The sequence below is a fragment of the Mytilus edulis genome, chromosome 3 (genome assembly GCF_963676685.1).
Source record: "Mytilus edulis chromosome 3, xbMytEdul2.2, whole genome shotgun sequence".
Lineage (NCBI taxonomy): Eukaryota > Metazoa > Mollusca > Bivalvia > Mytilida > Mytilidae > Mytilus > Mytilus edulis.
In genome coordinates, this window is record NC_092346.1 from 89,004,297 (window position 1) to 89,029,181 (window position 24,885).

A 24,885-nucleotide genomic window follows, 5' to 3' on the forward strand; every position below is an offset into this window, starting at 1 on the left:
TACAATTTGACTTCTGTTATTACTTTACAGTTGAAATGAAAATCGTAAAATATTGAAATTATTAACTTGAAAAACACGTGATCCAATCGTATTGCCAATTACATTAAATTCTCAGATTCTGCTCGACTTCCCACCTAACTCAAAAATACATTAATTACAACTGATTACAACTTACAGAAGATGCCTACATCTAAAACCCATCTGCTTTTTTGAATATAAATATGACAGAATATTGAATAATTAATTAGAAGACGTATAACAGGATCCGACATTTAGACCCCGACTCACAGCACAGACGAGTGCCTTACTGACCGGAAACGTTTGCTTTAAGAACAGTAACAACTATGGAGAACACAAGTTGGATTGTTTTTGCTCTTATATTTACCTGTGTATCATGCAGCACAATAACAAGATTTAAGGTAAGTCATAAATAACTTTATATTTTCCCGTTTTACTTTTTTTTTTTTTTAGATATGACAATTTATAAATTTTAATTGATTTGAATATGTTGATATTTTTTCTTTTTCTTTCTTTTAACATTTAATGCCATTATTTAAAAAAATCATTATTAAAATGCTCGTAAAACATTAATTTACCTATTCTGTTTTTAAAAGAAAGAAGATAATTTTTTTTTTTCAAGTTATGACAAACATTTGAATATAAATAGCTCAACTTAACAAATCTATAGATATTTATATATCTAATACATATCTATCTATTCAGTGGAGGTTTGTTTCTTGAGCACTATAGATATGGTATATGTGTGCTGCGTTTAGGTTACATGGTGAATGAAGGCACTGATAATCAGCTTATGCAATATTTCGCATGATAATGAAGGAGGGATAAAATATCATATCCTTTCATGAAAAAGACAAGGTTAAGTAGTTATTAAACCGAGTACTTGCGATTCGATTTTACTTTTTTTTTCTACTGCACTTAAAATCATATATAACTTTGGTTTCTAGTTGTTAGTTATCTTATTGGTAATCATAACACATCTCCTCAATTTTATAACTCTCCTTAACTGTTTTAGATATAGAAGAGCTACAACTACTATACCCAGCAATATTGGTTGCACATTTAAGTTGTTTCAAAAGCTAGTAAACAATTACAGTTACAATGCACTATACTTCTTATTTCCATATCATATTTTCATTAATTGCAATTTAATTATATACCCAGTAACTACATATTTCCGGACTATGGTTAAACAATCTATCACTACTATTCTGAGGATTCATTATTATTTGATACCAATTTTTGTAAATTTCTCGGTTACACGGGAACCCACGAATCAAATATTCACGAAAATGCAAGTGTTCTCCAATCCACAAAAAATTGGTACCCTAGAAAATAAATAAATCCACCGTGAGTTTTCTAAAAAAACATTTGTTTTTTTTTTATATTTCTAGAACCAGATTTTAAACAACACAATTCGGTAGCAATCTGTCAATATAAAGGGTATGCATCGGTTTTTGATGTTTTTGTTTATTTTTTGTAGTTTCTGAAAATTTGAAATGTAGCGATCACGACAGACACAAAACTCAATTTAAAATATTGCTATAAGTTCCATTCAATTTGGATCCAGGTTCAAACTTTGATTAAAACTTTCAAACCTTCCTGTTTGAACAATAAGTACTGAATTAAAGACCACAGACTATTCAGTTGCGACGGAATAACGCAGGTCTTACAGATTGCGATTTAAAAAAAAATACTAAACTGTTAAAGGCAAATATGACTAACAAGATTCTTGCTATTCTTGTTCGACCATGTCTTTTATATAAACCCTCTTTGAAGATGAAATGAACACTATAAATTTCACGTGTGCGAAGCTCTTTTCTGGACTAACCTTCAACAGGCACGCTCAAAGCTCATTTAAAAGGCAAGGATGTGTAAGAATCGAAACATGTGAATAGCTATATATGACCAAAAGGAAACTAGAATTAATAATCATGAATTAATACACATTAAAAGGGATTAAATGATGACTGTCTTTACGAGCAATCGTAAGTTTGAATATGAGTGGTGATTTGATTGCATGTGAGACAACAACCCACCAGAGCACAAATGAGATGAATATAAAAGCAACTTCAGGTCACCGCACACGGCCTTCGACAATGAGAAAATCCCATGCCTATAAAAGGTCCTACATAACAAAATATAAACTAAACTTTTATAAATTGTTATTTGAATGGAGAGTTGTCTCATTGGCATATTACATACTTTAGTCGAAACATTTCTTATTTGCTTAAATATATACAAAAAGTATGAGACACAATTAACTTAAACTTTCATCCGGTAAATTATAATACAGATTTTAATATGACTAGTTCAAGGATAGAGCGACATAAATACATTGTTAATTTGGGAAAATTAAAGAACTCGCATGTATTCATACGAATAAGTTGACGAATTTAACCATACGGTTATTTACCCATACAGTTTGGTAGCAATTCAGTTGTTTAATATCCCTATCATAAAATGTCCTTGTTCATCGAAATTCCAAATACAGTACTTATCAAGGTCAGGAAAAAACATTGTTATCGAATAATTACGTAACACATGTATATATACAGGTTTCAAATATAACAGATCAATGTACCATCATCGCAGTGTTCATTAACCACTAAAAGTATGCAATTGAGAATATTCAAAATATTTTGTAACAGCGGCTACTTTTAGTTATAAATTTAACAAAAGTGAGATGTTTCAATAACACGTTAGTCTGTACTAACATTAATTTTGTTTTTAATACATGAAAACATAACTCAAAATATCCAGACCTTTGCAACAAATGTTTACTGTTTGGTCTTTTCGTTGTACTGTTATGAGAGGTTTCAGCACTCACATAAATGTTATAACTCCTGCACATACTCTGTGTGTCTGTTTCAAATCAAGATCAAAAAGTCATATTACACCTAATAATTTTTGAATTAAGCTGTAAGAAAAACATAAATACACAATTTCATAATTATCTTTCATAACAGGATTTTAATCTAAGAGATTACAAGAACAAAATGGTTCTTAAAAGTTCAAAAATATCTAATTTAAAACTGTCGCCCTTATAGTGTATTACACGGAGCTTTAAGAAACCTCTTGTTACGACTGTATTACTGTACTCAAGTGTTAATATTTTGCACTTCTAATATCAATTAAAATTTCATCTGAACTTTTAGAAACCGTGTTTAATTTACTACAAAATCTTCGATTGCTTGGTTCTATAAGTCATGAAGACAATGACATTAAATTTTATAGAAAGCTCAGCTCTTTACGAAGCAATATCGGAACTCTTTAATACCAATAATTTTGTTTAAACAAGTTTTATTGCAATATAAAAATGAGGAGATGCAGTATGATTGCCAATGAGACAACTACCCACCAAAGACCATAAGACGTGGATGTCAGCAAATATAAATAGCCATTCGAGCGTTAGTAATAAGCAACACCCATACCGTATAGTCAGCTATAAAAGGCATGACAAAATTCAAAAAGGAAAAACCAACTGTTTGATTTATTAACATTATATACTTTCATACCACGAACTCAATCCACGCAGTTAAACTGTTAAAAAAAGTATATGTTGATTAGATGTTCTAGTTTGATGAATGTTTTTGCCGCTAGATGCTCCAAACAAACAATAATCTGCAGCAGAATTCATTCGTTTTCATTAAATGAACGGAGAAATCTACTTCGTTTTAATATTACACCAATATTAACAAAACTTTAAGCTTAAACTTTCAATAAAGATCTTCACTGATTTGTAAATATATAAATTGACTCTGTTTCGTTATGTAATTGTCATTCAAAGATGATTGCACCAAACAAACTCACTCCTCTGATAGCTAAATAACAATTTCTATCAAACTCATCATTGTCAGTGAGAAACTGTGATAGCAAACCTTACAAACTAAAAATGTATTTGCGGTGAAGTTAACTAGTTTCACAAGCTTTGGTAAGCACTACAGAATGTTCAAATTATCTACCTCTTTTAAGTTCACTCCTAGATAAAGACATTTTAAACGACGCAATATTAGTTTACCATTTAATAAAGTGTGATATTTTTGACCTGCTGGAGCGCGGTTGTTTGTCGTTTTTCTAGAAGCAAGTATTGTCCACACGAATGTCGATATTCCAATTTAATCTCTAGTTAAGACCGATGTAAATTAACATACAATGAAATAAACTGATAACAGATAGTAGTAAATCAATCCCCATATTTTATACTATAGCCAATATACATGTTTGGATTATTTACTATTATAACTTGACTTCACAATTTGAATTTTAAGGATAACAAGATCCACTTTGAAATCCCTGCATTTAATTAAGACTCATACCATGAAAGCATTAACTGTTGAATTCGTTGAGCATGCACACAAGGAGCAATATATAGATTTCGGTCAAAATTAGATTCTTGGCAGTAAACCCTATCAATGATTTCCCCAATTCATACGTTTTTAAAGTAAGCCTTTGTAACTGTATGTTATTCCAAAAAGTCATTCTGAACTTAAGGTTATTTAAAATAAGTTATTATAAACTTTATGTTATCTAAAACTAGCCATTGTAAACATCATGTTATTTAAAATGAGACATTATACATTTAATGTTATTTTAAAACTGTTATTTTAGATGAATCAGTATAAACTTTAAATTATGTAAAAAGAGTAAATTTTAGTCTTCAAGTTATCCAATAAGAGTCAATATGAATTTCAAGTTATTCAAAATGAGTCATTATCAAATTCATGTTATTTAGAATGATACATTTTAAAGTTTCTGTTAATCAAAATGAGTCATTTTCAATTTCCTGTTATTATAAATTTGTGATTATAAACTGTATGTTATTTACAATGAGTCATCATAAACTTTATGTTATTCAAAACGAGTCTTAATAAACTGTATATTATTCAGAATGAGTCATTGTGCACGTCATGGTTTTTGTAATGAGTAACTATAAACTTCATGTTATCTAAAATGTCTAAAATGTATTTAAATAGTCAGTATAAACTTTATATTATTTAAAATGAGTCATTGTAAACTTCAAGTTATCAAAAAAAGATTTCTTTATTATAATTTCAGGGATTTAAAATTAGTCATTATAAACTTTATGTTATGAAAAATTAGTCATTACGAATTTATGTTATCTATCTATATATATATATATATATATCTGTATACTCATTAAACCATATACATAGGTATAGAGAAGACAATTATGTACAATATTTACAAGAAGACAGAACAAACAAAATAGTTGCTAAGACAATATATGAAGTCCATTTTAGCCAAGAGCACATACACCTGTGTTAATAATCTTTATGAATTTACATAGTTTAATCAATTCTGATTTGTTTTTGAAGACATAGTCTGTTTGAATTTGACAATATTTGCATTTTTTAAATAATAATGTGACAGACAATGTTTCCTGTTTTCTTCAAAGTATTTACATTCTAATATATAATGCAATTCATCACCAATATCATTTTTGTTACATAGAAGACAAATTCTATTGTTTCTAACTATATTGTTCCATCTACCCTGTTCAATAGGGAGCTTTTGATTTGTGGTCCTAAATCTACACAAATCTATAGACAGTTTGTTCCCAAGAATTTCAAAATAACCTTCTTTTCCAAAAAAATCTTTAAAAAGATTGTAATTTAGTGCTTTTGGCGAGTTTTCAAGTAAAGAATGCCAGACTTGTACATACTGATCTTTAAGTCTAAGTTTGATGAATGAAACTCACCACTTGCAATTAATAAAAGATTGCGTCTCCCATACATTTGGGATACCATATTCGTTCAGAATAGTCTTTATTCTGTTTAACCATGAACAATTCATATTGTCATTAATAGACATGTGATAGCACAATTTATATAAAATATATGATAGTTTTGTCACTTTACCAGATTTTAATTTCCCCCAAAATGAAACCAACCTATTTTTTATGTCCAAGTCTATAGGATATCTCCCAAGCTGCCCATAAATAATATAATAGGGTGTAGATGTTTTCAGACTAAATAACAATTTACAAAATTTTAGATGTACCCTTTCAATCATGTAGTTATTGCCAATACCCCATACTTACTTCACAACCGGACAGTAGTATTGACTACCATTTTATCAAATAAATCCAGCTGACTACATATAGAAAAATTATGTAGACGACCTAGTTTTAATACTTCGCAAAGAGCCTTGGAAGCTTTTCCACATTAAACTGTTTTGTTTTATTAAAATTGCCTGTTCTTGTTAGAACTATTCCTAAGTAGTTAAATTCATCAACAATATCCAATGTTTTGCCATTAAATAAAAATTGAAAATTACATCTAAAATGAGTCATTGTAAACTTCGTGTTATTTAAAATTAGTAATTATAAACTTTATGTTATTTAAATGTTATTTAAAGTGTGTAAGAATAAACTTCATATTATTTAAAATGAGTGATTTTAAACTTCACATTATAAGAAAAGAGTCTTTATAAACTTCAAGGTCATTATAAACTTCATGTTATTTAAAATGAGTAACTATAAACTTCGTGTTATTGAAAATGAGACATTCTAAAGTTCTGTTATTTAAAATTAGTAACAATAAACTTTGATGCTATACCAAATTCTGCATTATCTTAAAATCAGGAAACTTGCACGTTTTCTAAAATGAATCCTAATAATAATGTATGTTCATTATAATACTTTATTCTGATTGGCCAACTGCACATCACGTGTTATTCCGTAAGCAGTTGCATTGCTCAATACAACTTTTCATTCATGATAACACGTGGTCGAACAATAAAGTGCACAGGTGAATTAAATAAAAAAATATATAAAATTCGTGTTTTCATGATCATAGCTAAAAAAAATGTAATTATAAGTATTGAATGCTTCTTTTTGTAACTTTATAGGGTTGTAAAAGCGTTGACCGTGCACATATTTTTAGAATGAAGCGCTTCCGCGCTTCATACAAAATGTACTTCGGTCAACGTTTTTACACCCCAATAAATTTACAAAAAGAAGCATTCAATTCTTAAATAAATTTCATATTATTTTAGGTGAGTCATTATAGATTTATGTTATCTAAAATGAGTCAACATACATTTTTGTTATTCAAAATGAATCATTATAAACTTTATGTTTTCAAAATGAGTCATTATATATTTTCCTTTTATTCAAAATGAGTTATAGTAACTTCATGTTATTCAAAAAGAGTTATTATAAACTTTATGTCATTTAAAATGGGTCATTACAAACTAAATAGTATCTAAAATAATTCATTATGAATCTCATGTTATTTAAAAAATCATTATAAAATTCGTGTAATTCAAAATGAGTTATTTTAAACTTCATGCTATTTAACTGTTTAATGAACTCATCATAGATAACAGGATTGAAATTTTGTATTTGCGTCAGACGCGCTGTTCGTCCACAAAAGACTCATCAGTGACGCTCGAATAAAAAATAGTTAAAATGACCTGAAATGATTAACAATGAGATATTATCAAACTCATATTATTCAAAATGAGTCATGCTAAACTTTATTTTATTTAAAATTACTCATTAAAACCTGCATTCTATATAATGTTATTTACAATGAGACAAACACTTTGTGTTATCTAAAATGAGTATTAATAAACTTTATTTTATTTGAAATGAGTTAGTATAAAGTTTATGTTATTCAAAGTGAGTCTTGATAAACTTTTGTTATTCAAAGTGAGTCTTTATAACTTTATGCTATTCAAAGTGAGTCTATATAAACTTTATGTCATTCAAAGTGAGTCTTTATAAATTTTATGTCATTCAAAGTGAGTCTTTATAAACTTTTTGTAATTAAAATATGTAATTATAAACTTTAAGTCATTTAAAATGAGTTATTTTTAAACTTTATGCTTGTTCATATATAATAGATCAATGCTGTATGTTGTAAAGATTGGTTTTCGTTGTTTCGGAAATTTCAAGCGCCTCTTTTCCCTCTTGAATAATTGAAAGTTGCTATTTAGAAGTTTCCCACACAGTCATACAAATAGTCAGTTGAAATTGATTGTTTAATTCATATCAAATTTATGTTGACTTCGAGAGACCCAATACGGAAATCAGTTGATCCTATCGTGGATCGTGGAGTTGTTTTGTCTGTTTATAGATATTTATTTAGTATGTTTAGTACACAGATTAATATTAAATGGTGAATTGACAAAATGTGTAACTTCTTAGAAAACGTAATGATGATAGAATCTATTAATTACTTGTATAAGCCGATATAAGTATAAACTTCCGAAATGTTAAAGTATGAATGGCAATGAGGGAATGCATTTATGACTGCTATAACATGCATCAACACGAAAGCTAAGTATTAAATTCATCGCAAATATTTCCCAACGTAGGAATTAACTTTAGCTAACTGTAACTTAACTTTCTAAAAATTGCTCCAAGAAAAGAGAATAAACGATTGCAACGAATTAATTCAAACCATAAGAGACACGGAAGTCGCATTATTTGTAAAAATAAAAGAATGAAAATTAAGTTACAGTTAAGATAAGGGAGTAATTAGACTGTCTATGCTTCACACTATGAGACATGGGAATACTATTTTCAATAAGAAAATTCTCACTTTTAAAAAGGACAACGCATAAAATGAATAACCTCAACCTTGACGAAAGTCGCCGGAACTATTGAATACGTGATGAGTCTATCAGAAGAGGTTATAGGTACAACGGTACTATTTATTCTGCCATAAGCGACAATACTAACATTTTCTAAATTTATCACTTTTTATAATAAAAAACTGGATTAAACAGTTATGTGTGGTGATAGTACTTTATTATTCTTTTTAAAATTTGAAGCCAAATAGTATCATGATCAACTTCCAACGGAGCTTGTTAATGTTATCAATGCGCAACGTCATTTTACACCAAATTTAGTATGAACTTTTGGAAGTCTTTTCGAATAATTCTAAAGGAAATAATTCAAAAGGTTTTAAATTTTTTATTGTACATATACACACAGCGATACATACATAAATATAATGTACTCTTACATACAATCACAACGCTCCTAAGTTGGACTTCCTTCACCCCTATTGGGTACACAAAAGGCCTACTTATGTTGGGAAAATGTAATAGTGCCGTTTACCTTATAAGAGAAATGAAGAGATAGTGTAAAAATAATCAAATTAACTAGAATCCATAAAACACAATACAAGATCGAGAAAATAAAAAAATAGAAAAAAATAATGAAGAAAAAACATCATGATAATTTATTAGAAATACATGCGCACATGCAAACAACAGACAACACTGAACACCAAAATAAGGCAGAATGACTTCCGGTGAATACCTGATATGTTTGCATGAACATGCCGTATCTTCTTTAAAGACCACACCCTTCGTCTAAACTGATGGTACTCGTTAATGCACTGTTCCTATAATGCATTATTTTTTACTGATCGGGTAACATATATTTACAACAATAATGTATCATAGATTGACATTGAACCATTATCATACTTTTATCAAAACTCTCTGATACCGGTCAGCCAAATGGATCAAGAGTTTATAAAAAAAAAATGCATCGAAAGGAGTAAACCTCTTATTGCTTGAATTAGTTGAAAAGATTAATCATAGAGACAGTTATTGATTCGTATTCGTAAATTTAACTTTCATCTCTGTAGTTTCATGGTAAAATCAGTTCAAACACTCGAGAAATTATGCATGGTAGACCATTTAATTTTGTACGAACCGGGTAGCATACACGTTGGATTGTGGTTCCATTGATGTCGTAGTGACATTTTGGAATATAAGATGCTATTCATTATCTCTGAAATTTCTTCTGCAGTCTTATATGATTATCGTATTTTCTATATGGATTAGACCGCTCATTTTACTATTTGAATTGTTTAGCCCAGTAGTCAGCACTTCGTTGTTGACATGAATATCAATTATGTGGTCATTTTTATAAATTTCCTGTTTACAAAACTTTGAAATTTTCGAAAGACTAAGGATGTTCTTATCCCAGGCATAGTTTACCTTAGCCGTATTTGACACAACATTTTGCAATTTTGGATCCTCAATGCTCTTCAACTTTGTACTTGTTTGGCTTTATAACTATTTTGATATGAGCGTAACTGATGAGTCTTATGTAGACGAAACGCGCGTCTGGCTTACTTAATTATAATCGTTGTACCTTTGCTAACTGTTTACACCACTTGGTCGATGCTACTGCTGGTTGACGTTTGGTCCCCGAGGGTATCACCAGCCCAGTAGTCAGCCCTTCGTTGTTGACATCAATATCAATTATGTGGTCATTTTTATAAATTTCCTGTTTACAAAACTTTGAAATTTTCGAAAAACTAAGGATTTTCTTATCCCAGGCATAAATTACCTTAGCCGTATTTGGTACAACTTTTTGCAGATTAAGATCCTCAATGCTCTTCAACTTTGTACTTGTTTAACTTAATAACTATTTTGATATGAGCGTCACTGATGAGTCTTATGTAGACGAAACGCGCGTCAGGCGTACCAAATTATAATCCTGGTACCTTTAATAACTGTTTACACTAGTTATTTTGGAGCCCTTTATAGCTTGCTGTTCGTAGTGAGTCTGGCTCAGTGTTGTGATGATGAGTTTTCTCATTGACACTCATATCACATTTTCTTATTTACATTCTGTTATGAAACATTCTCTGCGTTTAAAAAATTCGCCTGAATTGTTTTATCAGATTTAATAATGTGATCTAAATCTTATCATTAATTTTCAGGATCCTCTTCCAATGTGTGATGAAAATATCGTGTGTTCAAAGATAAATGCACTATCGTACTTGACAGAAGAAAGGCACTTTTTCAGTTATGTCACATGTCAATGTCCAAGCGGTCAGAAGTGTCCAAAAGCTCCAGGGAAACAAACGATTCTAGTTGAGGAAGGCTTATGGTAAGTTTTCAATTGTGAATAAAGGTTATTGTTACAAATTGTTTATTGCAGCAAATGTTCATACAGTTGTGTTGTAACTCTCTGTGACATTATGACAAGTTTGACGAAGTCATTGATTCGATTACAAGAAGTTGAACGGTCTTTTTTATGTCTCCTAATTCGAAATCAAGACGAAAAGCACTAATGTCTTGTATAGTATTCACCAAACTCGAGAAAGTTAAATAAAAAAAAAATACAGAAAAAAACAAAAAAACATAAAAGTGTTAATTTAACCATAGTGCACGATGCTAACCATTAGCATATGATTGATATAAGATTAAATAAAAAATAACGGAAAATAAAATTACTAGCTACATATTTAGACATTCAAACAATAATATAAATTCAATTTGTATTTCACAAGTCGATCATTAGTCATCTTTTATAAAATTAAAGCATCACGAATCTGTCCGACGTCATTTTCACCCATTATCAAAGTATTTAGCCGATCTGTTGAAAGTTTTATAAACACAAAAGAAATGTACATTTAACAAATTTAATCTGTCAACTGCTATATATTGCATTATCATTAATAGATTATGTCCTCCCAAGGTCGCTCAAGTTCAAACTCGTAGCGTTCAACTGGAGGAAAAGCATTCCGTTTTATTCCCAGAAGTCTAATTCCTACAAAGTAAATCGGTTTGATTTTGCCAAGTGAAAGGAATTATGACGTGGAAGACTTTCGTAGTCGATGGTTATATCTGCTTTATTTAACAAACTAAAATAATTTAGAAAGAGTCTTCTAGCTTTGAGGTCCATTAATTTCAAGAAACGTTGATAGTATGTATTTTTTTTCTAAACAGAAGACTACTCTTTCACTTAAATAAATAGGATCACCCCTTTGACATTTAATGAAAATTTAATGTACTTTTTTCACTAATTGAATACCATAGATATTCATTTTTGTTTCTAATTAATTAAAATTGCACTTAAAACTGTAGTGGGGAAATCTATATTTGTTAGATAGTTGCAGCCTTAGTTTTTAAGCACAAAGAAAAAAAATCATCATTTCAAATATAAATTTTATCATTTGTTTGATATTTTTTTTCATACATCAATTATATTTAGAAAACAATTACATGAATGCAAACCTTACTTACGGATATAAGTTGCGTAGTTTTTCAAAATAGTTTTAAAAAAAATGTACGTGATGATGAGTCTTGAAAAAAACACTTGCTACCTATACGGATTTCTTACATTCGAAAACAATATCAAATAAAAACAACGAAATCACAATAAGGTATGTTTATGTAAAAGAAGCACATGTATACATTTGTTAGATGTTTATAAATCGCTTAGTATAGACGTGTGTCTCTTAGTAATATAAGCAACAGCCAACTATTATTTTCAAATAATTCCTCTCTTTGATAACACGTATATTTCTATTAGTCGGTACCAAGCAAAAAAGTGCTATGGCTAATTGTTTTATCTCGCAAACACAATGCTCATCTGCATCTCGTAAGTGAATATAAGACGTATATCTTCTCAAGTGTACCATTGTTTGTACTTTTGCACCGTTTATGAGAAAGTTGTATAAATATTTGAATGTCCAAACGTTGTGATAATATTTTTGTGAATTAATTGCATTTCACTCCAAAATTCAAAATTCGTTCTTGTTGTTTAGAAGTTACCACATTTAACAGTTATAATTCGTATTAGAAGAACAGATATGTGATGTAGGTTAACGTCAGTGAAACAGTAAGGCAACAGAAATATAATTCAAATTGTATTTGAAAGTTTCTTTTTTACCCTATTATATTGAAAAAGGGTATATGAAGAATCAGTTCTTTTTTAACAATATTTTTATAATGTTTACCACTGACATTTCTTAAACCTGATATTAAAAAGTTCAGTGAATGTTTAATTTTTCCATTAGTGTGTGTAAGCTTTCTCTATCCGTATTGAAATATACAAAAGATAGACGAAAGATGCCAATAGGACATTCAATCTCATAAGTGTAAAAATAAATTGACAACGCTTGAACAAAAATGGTAAAGACCAAAAGATAAACAACAGTAAACAACACACAACACAGAAATCTAGCGACCGAAGATCACGAACCCCATCAAAGATAGGACTCTTAGGTGCTTCGCAAGGATGAGTAAATTTTGTTCAAATGTGAGTAACAATCCTCAATCAAGGAAATCATGGTAGGAAACAAAAGCCCTAAAATATTAAGTGAGAGATATATACTCCATAAGTAGGTGCTGCTGGAATGGTGCTACATTAAATTGGAAAGTTCCCAATCTGGAAGCTGAAATCAGTCTTTGTTGTTAGTCTTGTTCTTTCCCGACCTTCATCGTCAATTTCTAGATAAGAGTCAAAATATGAGTCAAACATAACTGTAACTAGATCTGTTGTACTCTTTATTTCATGTTTGATGGGATAGATGGGTTCAAAATATTCACCAAACTTTGACCTATTTAGTGAGAAGACACCATCGATATAGGGGAATGTAAAAAAAGCATAATTCTAGCTTCTGCTGTTGCAAGTAGCTTCTCTATGAAGTCAGCCTCATACATTCAAAGGAACAAGTTGACAAGGAGAAGATTTAGAAATCAGATGTGATATGGTTACAAATGAGACACCTCTCCAAAAGAAACTAAAATAACAACTACAGGTCACCGCGCGGCAATTTGTTTTCCATGGGAATGCCGATTGTTTGTTGAAAAAAAGGCTTCTCAACGTAAATAAAAGCAACAGTAGTATACCGCTGTTCGAAATTCATAAATCGATTGAGTAAAAACAAATCCGGGTTACAAAATAAAACTAAGGGAACACATCAAATATAAGAGGAGAAAAACAACACAACAGAAACACTACAATTATGTTGTCAATTAAGAAATCAAGCATCTCGATAATGTCAGGTTAAAAAAATGTTCAATTTGAATCAGAGTTATTATTTTTTAAAGCATGATTCAACCCTCCCTAAGACAAGATATTTATATCTACGTTAGAAATTCTTTTTAGAAAACAAAGCAGACCAACTCTTTCAATTTGTCTAAAGTTTAAAATGGGTAATACTTGTGTAAGGTATAGAAAAAACAAATGTTATAATACTATGGCAAGATGAATAGATTCATGCACTCTAACAGATCTTTGGAATTCTAACAGATCTTTGGAATTTATTAGTATCCACAACTGATTCACGCCACCTTTAAAATATGTTGTTTCATAATGAATTTGAAGTTCGGTTTTGATAGCTAATAAAATTGACGTTAATAATTCAGAAAGATGACCTCTCGATACCTAATATATTTATCAATATATAAATTGGTGTGAATCAGATGAGGATACAATACTGAAAAATTGGTATAATTAATAAACATTCGTCATGTAACACCGCTGCAGACAAAAAACGGCGATTAAGATGCAAATATGTTTCGAAAAACACATCAATCCTTTAGCAACCTAATTTATTCCATGTTTAACGACTTGTTACTTTATTCGTATGACATAGGATTCCCATACCACTTTTCATGACGAAAGAACATATGCTAGCTTTTTTAAACTCGCGTTCCGCTGTACATATGATGTCCTCTAAATAAATAATTTTATGTTTTGCTACTGTGTTGAACGCATATTCGATGGAGCTTGAAATAAAGGATAACAAAGATACAGTTAAGTCTGCTTCATATCTTGAATTATAATCTAGAACTTGAAATTTGTATGTAGCTACACTACAAACATGAAGGTAATTAAAATCAATTAATCCGTCCGTAAAATAGACTCAAGAACATAGTTTACGACTAAGTAAAATTTGGACATTAAAATACATGTAGTTTCCTGTATAAAGAGTATATGTTCCGGTTGTTATAATGTACCAGGGATTGCGCTTACTTATGATATCCTTGGTAAATTGTTGCTTACAAGAAAACTATTGAACCAAGGGTTCCTTTGGTAATTTGGAAGACGTTTCGTCGTTAGTTTTACGTTATTATCATAATTTGTTTGACTGTTATGGAAAATCTATGTCACCATGAATTATAAGTGTTCAAGGTCCCCTTTTTTATCCTAAATTGTGATATCACCGAATAGGAAGTTTTCATCAGAGACCAACATGACGGGTGTCATTAATGAAAAAAGTCTGCTTACACTTCCTGAGCATTTTAGATCAAAGTTTTGTTTTGGTGAAAGATAAGTAGTGTTATATAGGCTGCTATTGGTCCTAAGTTATTCGTGTTTTGCAATTCTACTGTCCCTTTTATCGTTATGATTTCGATTTTTGTTTGTTTGTATTCTGCACCTTTGTTTTAATCGACCTTTGCGGTTCAAAGCATTGATTGAGCAGTCCTTTTTAGTTATTTTATGGAACCAATTGGAGTCCAAAATCGCCCGCCTTCTCATCCGACCGCCGTGCAACACCAGACAAAAGCTTTAGTCAAAAATATGATTAGATATAGAAAATATATACATGACTAAAGTATCTATAATAAAAATCGATTCAGTTTTTCTCTTATAAATGATGTGTTTTCCTCGGTTTTAGTTTGTGACCCGGACTTGTTTTCTCTCAATCTATTTATGACTTTTGAACACCGGTACACTACTGTTGCCTTAATTTACTAGGAAAATGGTCTGATGGGAACATTCCAATAACATTTTAAGTGCTGTGTTACGTACTGAATAAAAGTTATCAATTTTATGAAATTTTATACAACTTCAATTAGGGTAAATTAATGGATTTACATTTGTAAATTGTGAGATTGTGATATCATTTATCATTAATTTGACGATTTTTTTTAGAAGAATTTTATCAGCTTTTATTACCGACTTTTTTCGCTTAGAAAAGTTTACTTTTCATTATTGTATAAAACTGCGTTAATGTACGAGTTGATAAATCATATGAATCAGTCCAATTATTTCTTAAAGGTTATCTCTTATTTCTTTTGTAAATTGGTGGCATATTTTAGGACAAACACGTTAATTTGAGATGTGTTTGTTATGTGTTTTGTATAATTTGAAAAAAATAACTATGTCTAATTGACATTGTTTGTGTAAATATTAAACATTCATATTTCTAAAAAATATCAGATTTAGTAAAAACCAAGCAATAATTAAATATCAAATCTAGAGGAAGAAGGATTTCAAAAATACACTGATATGTCGATATTAATGTTGTATTCTTATGCTGCTGTTTAGCATAAGTATGTAACCTGTACTTATCCTATTTTGGATACTTTGTTACAAACTGTATTGTCTTAACCACCTCGCATTTCCTCGGAGTTCAGTATTTTTGTGATTTTACTATTTTGTTAGGCTTAATATCTTCAAGATGAAATATCAGTCCTATTCAAAATTCAAAACGGCAAACCTGTATAAAATATCAAAATCAAAAGCTGAAACACTTCTTACGAATGGGAAATAACTGTCATTTTCCTGACTTGATACAGGCATGTCCCTTGTAGAAAATGGTAAATTAAACCTGGTTTTATAGCTAGCTAAATCTCTCACTTGTATGACAGTCGCATTGACTACTGTTGGTTCAACGTTCACGAGTGCATCAGTACTGACATGATTAGAATAATACAATAAAACTGCGAAAGAGAATAAATGATAATTCTCTTTTTATTTTTGAAAATCAGAATGCAATATAAACTTATATAAATTTTTTTTTAGAATTTAATAAAATATCATTCTGTAAGCAATAATTGTGTCTTACATATTTCCTTTAAATCATCAAACTTGTTTCATTAGGTACAAATCTGAATTGCCGAAATAGTGTCATTATAATGACTTCATGTTTAAATTCGGATTTGAAGTACATCCACAATACATGTTTGGATACTATCTTTGGATATTAAGATATTTGTTTTTGGGTAAGATTTAGGCTCATATCAAATTTTGAAAAATGGCAATATTCAATTGCGTTTTTGACAATGTGGGTTCATTCAAACTGACATTTCTGTACCAAGTATTCCAGATTATAAATCCTATGAATAGTATAAATCGCTAAACCTGTTGACGCAGTCGATATCGTTTGTCTGTAGTCCTTCAGGTTTTTTTTAAATTTTACCTTGCTTTTATATTAGGAATAAATATAGATGGTACACCGGTTAACTTCTGTTGCCTTTATTTAATTAGTATACCGAGAACCGGTCTTTTGAGTTGTTTTGAAACTACATTATATGGAAGAGATGTGAATCATATAAAGATACTAAAAAACCCGACGAACTATTAGAATATCTATAAAATCTTAGTCTAGAGCCAAAATATTTTATCAAGGTCGATATATTTGATCTTAATATCAAAAACTGCTGCAAGAACATTTGGCCTTGAAGAAACAAGTTACGACTTCAGTATTCAAAATAATGGCGACTTTGAATCACAAAACAATTAATGAATGCTAATGTTGACAAAAGTGGCATCATTTACAGACTAAAGGCAGACATTATCGTAACATGTAAATTGACATCGAATATTCGGTTGAGACAATAACAACAAAAAAGTGACATATATAGTTTGACATTTCAGAAACCTTTTTAAATATAGGAAGTTGATATACGACCAATATTCTAAACATATCATGCTGCAGTCTTTAGACAATGATTTCCATGTATTCTTCTAAGAAACTTTTGAAAAAAGCTTTTTGAATGGATTTAAAGGTATTGTTTTTTTAAGTATGTCCTATTCACTAGTTTTAATATTGGATTGAATATCTAACTGGTTTCCTTTTACATGAATGATTATTGTTCCTATTCTAAATGCGCTAAACAAATCAACCAACTAATATATTTCAGGTAATTGATTCCATGTAAACAAAAAATGCTACTTAACAGGAATATTCAAGAATATGTAAATCATAACCACAAAAGAAGTCAACGATTGCATTAATGCTATTGTACCAACAGTATGAGTGATACATATTGATGGATAAGATTAAGAATGTGGCCTCAAAGAACATTTATAATATTGTTTTTATGAATGCCAAATTTTGCACTTGTCAATACTTGGTCATGGATAGAGAAGAATTTTCTTTGATACACAAGTCCCCACAATTTTATGTTCGAAATCATTAGTTTTAATTAAGTTACTTTTTACAGAAATTATGAATATCCGTTTCTTTTTTAATCTTTTACTTGTAAGACGTTGCGTTTTTCTCTTAACGAATCGTGAAAAACAATTCTAAATCGATAACGCATATTTCATTGGTGTGTTATTGTTTTTATATATTATTATATATAATAAAACATAATAATAATTTGTAGGTATGGGCTGTGTACTCCCGTTTCCGAAATGAGACCCTGTATACCAGGAGAAACAGCAGAAAAACTACATGTTGATATGGATAGAAAAACAAACATACAGGTTTGTATGAAACTATATTGCAGACTTACAAAAGTTGCAAAGTCGTCACTTATATAGTTTGTTATAAGAAAAGCCCCGATCACAACAGATCGTACGATTTTTTTTTATCGTGGAAGATCTTTAAAATAGTCGTGGTGCTGTCGTGCAAAATGTCAAAAAAATATGTGTCGAGTGGTCACATCAGCTACGACATGTCCACGATGGTTCCACGATGGGAACAAGACAGAAAAAAAAAGAATTGTAATTGAATTTCGTGGGTTTGTCGCAAGTCGGTCGTGTGACAGTCGTGCGATAATCGTACGACAATCGTGAGTTGTTAGGGGCTATTTTCAGGTTTTTCATGTCGTATGAGCGCGTGTTACTGTCGTACTACTGTCGTGTGACTGTCGTGCCACTATCGTGCGACTGTCGTGCCACTGTGTTGCGACTCTCAAAAAATGCTCTTGAAACATGCCAGGCTCCATCCGCCTGAATCCAACGAAATCATCGGCAGATTCCCGCTCCAACTCTTACATCAGTGCAATATACTGCCAAAACATCAGGCGCCGTTCGATCCATGGCCTAACCCACAAAAGTCGGGCGTTCCGCTGGTTCCTATACTGTGAACGGGCTCTGATCAACGCTAACAGGACCATATTTTGCTCTTGTTGTAGTCCGACAAGGCTCCTATTCAGCAGTGCCAAGCATAATCGTTCTAATTAAATAGCCATCCTGTTTAAACAGTAGACGGGTTTTTTTTCATAACTCATTCCCGTCGAATTGTAGTCTTCTAAATACAACGAAAATATGATGCACGACGAACGTACCACTGTCGTACGACAGACAACCAATGTTGTGCGATCATCGTACGAAATTTGGTATTCGTGAGACAATCATGCGACTGTATCACGGGTGTTTTGTGACAGTCATGAGATTGTCGTACGACTGCCGTGCGATGATTGTTTGATTAAAATGCATTATATTGATACCCACGACAATGTGTTTATGGCAGGACAGTCACACCACGATTGTAAGACACTTTCACGACAGCCACAAGACAGTGACACGATTAAAAATCGTAGAGCAAAATAGGTACATGTCCAATTTTCGTCCCACGACACACGACAGCGCCACAATGCTCAAAATATCGTGCGACTATCGTGCGATTGTCGTACGACGAGCACCGATGACCTGCGATTCGAACAAATTGCCTGTCGTGGCGCTGTATAGATGTGTCGTAGGTTCGTTGTGACCAGGGCTAAAAAGAAACTATTTTAAATAAAACAAACATTTTAAGGAAATATTTATGGATATATCATAATAAATGTGCCTCTACCTGTTGGTGAAGAATGTGTCCAGGAATGTCCAAAAGTAATGATGAAATAAGTTATGATTTGAGATGTCTATAATCTACTTCTTTTTTAAAATTGTTTCCCAAAATTTCCAAAATCCTTCACTGTCGGAGAGTGTGAAATAAATTTTTAAAACTTCGTGAAATATGATGTACCCGTATTTTCTATATAAACTGGATGCCATACAACGACAACATAGTGTAAGTTTTTTTAGAAGAAATAAAATGATAAAAGACAGCAGATGCAAACAATATATATCATAGAGCAACGGCGAGTCCATGTACAGGAATAACAAAAAATCTTTCTTTATTAGCGCTTCTGTTAAAATGCATGCTAGTTTGATGTTGATGCCAGATATTGTTTGGCCGAGCATATAAGGAAAATATTTAGAATATCGGGCGTTTCAGCGACATATAATCTTCATTCAAATCTATTTACTTCCAAAAGTTTTATCCCATCTAAGACATCATTATGATCTCACAGCTTAATCTATTCTGAAAGAGTATCTACGTCTTTTTTTTTAGCGTTTATCCCATTGCCTACCAACGCCTTTAAAACAATAGTATATGATCACAAAAAAAATGTGTATCATCATTGTTTGCGTTGGTTTTTTTTCTAAAATAACAACCTGCATCTTGCGATATGTTTAATTTGTTTATTTTCCTTTTCCATGAACAGAATAAGAAATACAAACAAAACAATCTACGAATTTTAATGTACATTGTGCAGTGAGCATGATTATCTTTTTCGAATTCTAAGATTTAACAAGATTTATCAACTTTTCTGTCATTGGATACAGATTCTACTTAATAATTTTTTTTGGCAGTTTGCTCAAATCAAAATATTTTAATCAGAAGCCTAAATACAACTTCTTTAATTTTTCTTAAAAGATTTGTTATGAATCCAAGAAAACAAAACAGAGTTCAGTGACATGTGCATTTCTAACACGCGATGATTTGTTATGGAATATATTATCGTTTACCAAATAAGAAATGACCTTTCAAAAAAGACTGAGGAATTATTATAACTAATTTTAATGATATAGAATATTGTGCTTAAAAGTATTTAAAGCAGTAAAATCTTCGATCCATATGTGTTATATCTAATTGGTTTATGATGAAAGTAAAGGAAATTCATTGGGGGAAAGCCACAGATGTTTAATTAATATTTGATGAAAATTTGCTCATGAGTATAGCTATATTTCTTCAAGTTCTTAGACTTGTTTTTGTGTATATAAGGTCTTTAGGGGGTTATTGAATATAACTACAATGAACAAAATATGTAGCTACTACCCCGAATAATAGGTGAACACGATCTATAAGACGAGTTTACTTTGAACAACGTACACGCTTTGTAACCACGAGTTTGTTTTCACGTTTCTTAATGTCAAATACAGAATTCGTATATTTACCCTTTAACCAAATCGGATATTGTTATCCAATTTCCAACGCTATTTAATTGAAAACACCTTGATTTTTTATGAAGATTCAATCACATTTCGCGGAAAACAGAATGTCATTATCCCATATTTCACAGAAAACAAGCAATGTTGTCTCTTGATTCTATCGCACTTTTTTCATGTGTGTTAGTTATGCAATTTGACTGTATGACATAAGCAATACACATGAAATTAAATATCCAAATCTTAAACTCATTTTTTTGGATACAAAAAAAAACACATTTTATATAGCTTGTCAAGAATTGTTGAATTGTTAACAATTTATAGTTTTATCAATTGCAAGCATGAAATGACGTCCTTTTTAATTGCCGGGTTGGTTTTGATTTCTAAAAAGGCAAAAATAGTATACCCTGTTCAGTTATTAAAAAATATAGTAAAATTGCCAGAAATATCCTCCATGTGGTTATTAAGAAAAGTTACTAACAATAAACATACATGGCATATATAAAATGTATCAAATCTATTTTTACAGATCAATTGTATTTGTCCAGCTCATGAATTGGAAGTATTAGACCGAGGGGAATCAGCAACCGAATGGGTTCGTGCAAGCAAACAGAGTGGTCTTACTATCCATGAATTGGTGTGCGGTGCTGGTGGTACGTACAATCAACAACCATTTTAGCTCACCTGGCCAAAAATGCCAAGTGAGCTTTTCTCATCACTTGGCGTCCGTCGACTGTCGTCCGTCGTCGTTAACTTTTACAAAAATCTTCTCCTCTGAAACTACAAGGTCAAATTTATCCAAACTTAGCCAAAATCATCATTGGGGTATCTAGTTTAAAAAATGTGTCCGGTGACCGGCCAACCAACCAAGATAGCCGCCATGGCTAGAAATGGAATATAGGGGTAAAATGCAGTTTTTGGCTTATAACTCAAAAACCAAAGCATTTAGAGCAATTTTGACATGGTGTAAAATTGTTTAACAGGTTAGGTAAGATCAACCTGTCCTGAAATTTTCAGATGAATCGGAAAACCCGTTGTTAGGTTGCTGCCCCTGAATTGGTAATTTTAAGGAAATTTTGCTGTTTTTGGTTATTATCTTGAATATTATTATAGATATAGATAAACTGTAAACAGCAATAATGTTCAGCAAAGTAAGATTTACAAATAAGTTAACGTGACCAAAATGGTCAGTTGACCCCCATAGGAGTTATTTCCCTTTATAAACAATTTTTAAACATTTTTTGTAAATCTTAGTAATCTTTTACAAAAATCTTCTCCTCTGAAACTACTGGGCCAATTTAAATCAAACTTGGCCGCAATCATCATTGGGGTATCTAGTTTAAAAAAATGTGTGCGGTGACCCGGCCAACCAACCAAGATGGTCGCCATTGCTAAAAATAGAACATAGGGGTAAAATGCAGTTTTTGGCTTATAACTCAAAAACCAAAGCATTTAGAGCAAATCTGACAGGAGGTAAATTTGTTGATCAGGTCTAGATCTATCTGCCCTGGAATTTTCCGATGAATTGGATAATCGGTTGTTAGGTTGCTGCCCCTGAATTGGTAATTTTAAGGAAATTTTGCCGTTTTTTGTTATTATCTTGAATATTATTATAGATAGAGATAAACTGTAAACAGCAATAATGTACAGCAAAGTAAGCCTAAAAACAAGTCAACATGACCAAATTGGTCAATTGACCCACTAAGGAATAATTGCCCTTCATAGTCAAATTTTAACAATTTTCATAAAATTTGTAAATTTTCACTAACATTTTCTACTGAAACTACTGGGCCAAGTTCATTATAGATAGAGATAATTGTAAGCAGCAAGAATGTTTAGTAAAGTAAGATCAACAAACACATCACCATCACAAAAACACAATTTTGTCATGAATCTATCTGTGTCCTTTGTTTAATATTCGCATAGACCAAGGTGAGCGACACAGGCTCTTTAGAGCCTCTAGTTCTTCCTCTACTGGCAATGATTATGAATAATTCAATGTTAATTTATAATTTTATATATATAGGACATCTCACCCTAAGTTTTTCAAAGCACCTGAGATCACTCCCAGTTTTTAGTGGGTTTCGTGTTGCTTACTAGTCTTTTTTTCTTTTTAGCCATGGCGTTGTCAGATTATTTTTTACTTATAGAGTTTGAATGTTCCTCTGGTATCTTTCACCGCATTGGTATCTGAATCACATGATCTAAAATATGTGATTGATATAATACATCAAATGCTAAGTTTAGAAATAAATATTACACCGAAGAAACATTAAGATGGGATAAATCTGCTTGGATACTATATTATTTTCATTTGTTTTTCAGGTTCCACTGATATGGAGAAGAGGAAAGGGCGAGGTTTTAGGAAGTTCTATTTCTACAAAAAGTAAAAGAAATATACTTTGCAGCACATCAACTCATAAAATGCATACCAAAAACCTCACTGAATCCGTAAATTTTCTCTTAAAAGTTCATTGAAAATAAACCATACGTTATAAATAAAATCTCATACGTAACCGATAGTTTGATGATCAACATGCAGAAACATTTGTTTTATCTGAATTAATGTATCTGATCACATTTCTTGTTTATTAAAATAAATATTGTGGTTTTCCCCGCTGTATTTTATATGGTCCATACAACTTTGGAAAAGTCTTATGTCATATTCCCTTCAATTCTAAAAGAACAAAGATAATTATAATCAAACATCAGTACCTGCAGTTGTTGGTGGTGTCAATATTTGAGAGAACTTTTTGTTTCAATATAATAATACTGGTACAAATATGATTGGTACCTTCCTAAAACAAGATAATTCTTTCTTTGTTGGCAATTCAACGTAATAAAGAAAGTTTAACTTATTTTTCCAACTCGTTTAATGTTTATACTGGAAAAAAGGTACTCCTAAAGTATTTAGTATCACGGTGATTCTAATAAACGGTAGTGATTGCTGCTGAAAGAGGTAAATAATTATGATGCAAACTTTGTTGGAATATGACAGGCACAATAACATTACTATGTTCACAGGGACACTATCGAAATTTTGGGTATCCTATACAGAAAAGGAATACCAATACATCATTTTTAATTGAATTTGTAGAGGAACATAAATTTAAGCAACAGCAGTCGATCGATGTTCACGTCTCATAAATTGATTAAGACGATACCAATCACGCTACTAAACAAAACAAATCTCAAAATCTTCCAAAAGAGAAAAGCGTCACCCGTTATTGCTTACATCATCCGCCAACCGAATACACATTCAGTCAAAATTTCACAATCGGGAATAGAACACACTCGGTTAATCAACATAGTACTCTTCCGGTTAGTTAATATCTCAAAACACAAAAAAAAATAAAAATAGCGAGTATCTTTTAACAAATACGTCTTATTGGTCAGCCATGTCTTCCGTAATCGAGACCTTAAATTCCATGCATGCTGATTGTACACACTATAAATTGTTCAGGATGTTCTCCTTAGTCAGTGTCGTAAGAATATATAATGGTTTTATAAGTGAATTTTCTATACTTTATTAACTTTTAGATAGCTATATATCAGATGCATTAAACTAACAATAGCTGTATATCAGATGCATTAAACTAACAATAGCTGTATATCAGATGCATTAAACTAACAATAGCTGTATATCAGATGCATTAAACTAACAATAGCTGTATATCAGATGCATTAAACTAACAATAGCTGTATATCAGATGCATTAAACTAACATACACTCAAAATCAAGTTGTTTGTATTTGTCTGTCTTTAAATGATGATAGAAAATCAATAGTTTGGTGTTTGAAAATAGGTGTAGCATGAGTCTTCACAGACCTTTAAATTTCTTGATACTTTTGTTTCTATATAAACCAGTTAACAACCATAATCCATACGAAACAAGTAAAACC

The 24,885-nt window shown here is 31.0% G+C and overlaps 1 protein-coding gene across 1 annotated transcript; it reads left to right on the forward strand.

Annotated features, from left to right (window-relative positions):
- Positions 1-208: 208 nt before the first annotated feature.
- On the forward strand, positions 209-23,596 carry LOC139517721 (uncharacterized). The gene is made up of 5 exons (XM_071309084.1): positions 209-419; positions 10,737-10,906; positions 18,151-18,250; positions 21,513-21,636; positions 23,309-23,596. Exons 1-5 carry the CDS (start codon positions 345-347, stop codon positions 23,371-23,373), a joined length of 534 nt encoding a protein of 177 aa, XP_071165185.1. The 5' UTR covers positions 209-344; the 3' UTR covers positions 23,374-23,596.
- Positions 23,597-24,885: the final 1,289 nt, after the last annotated feature.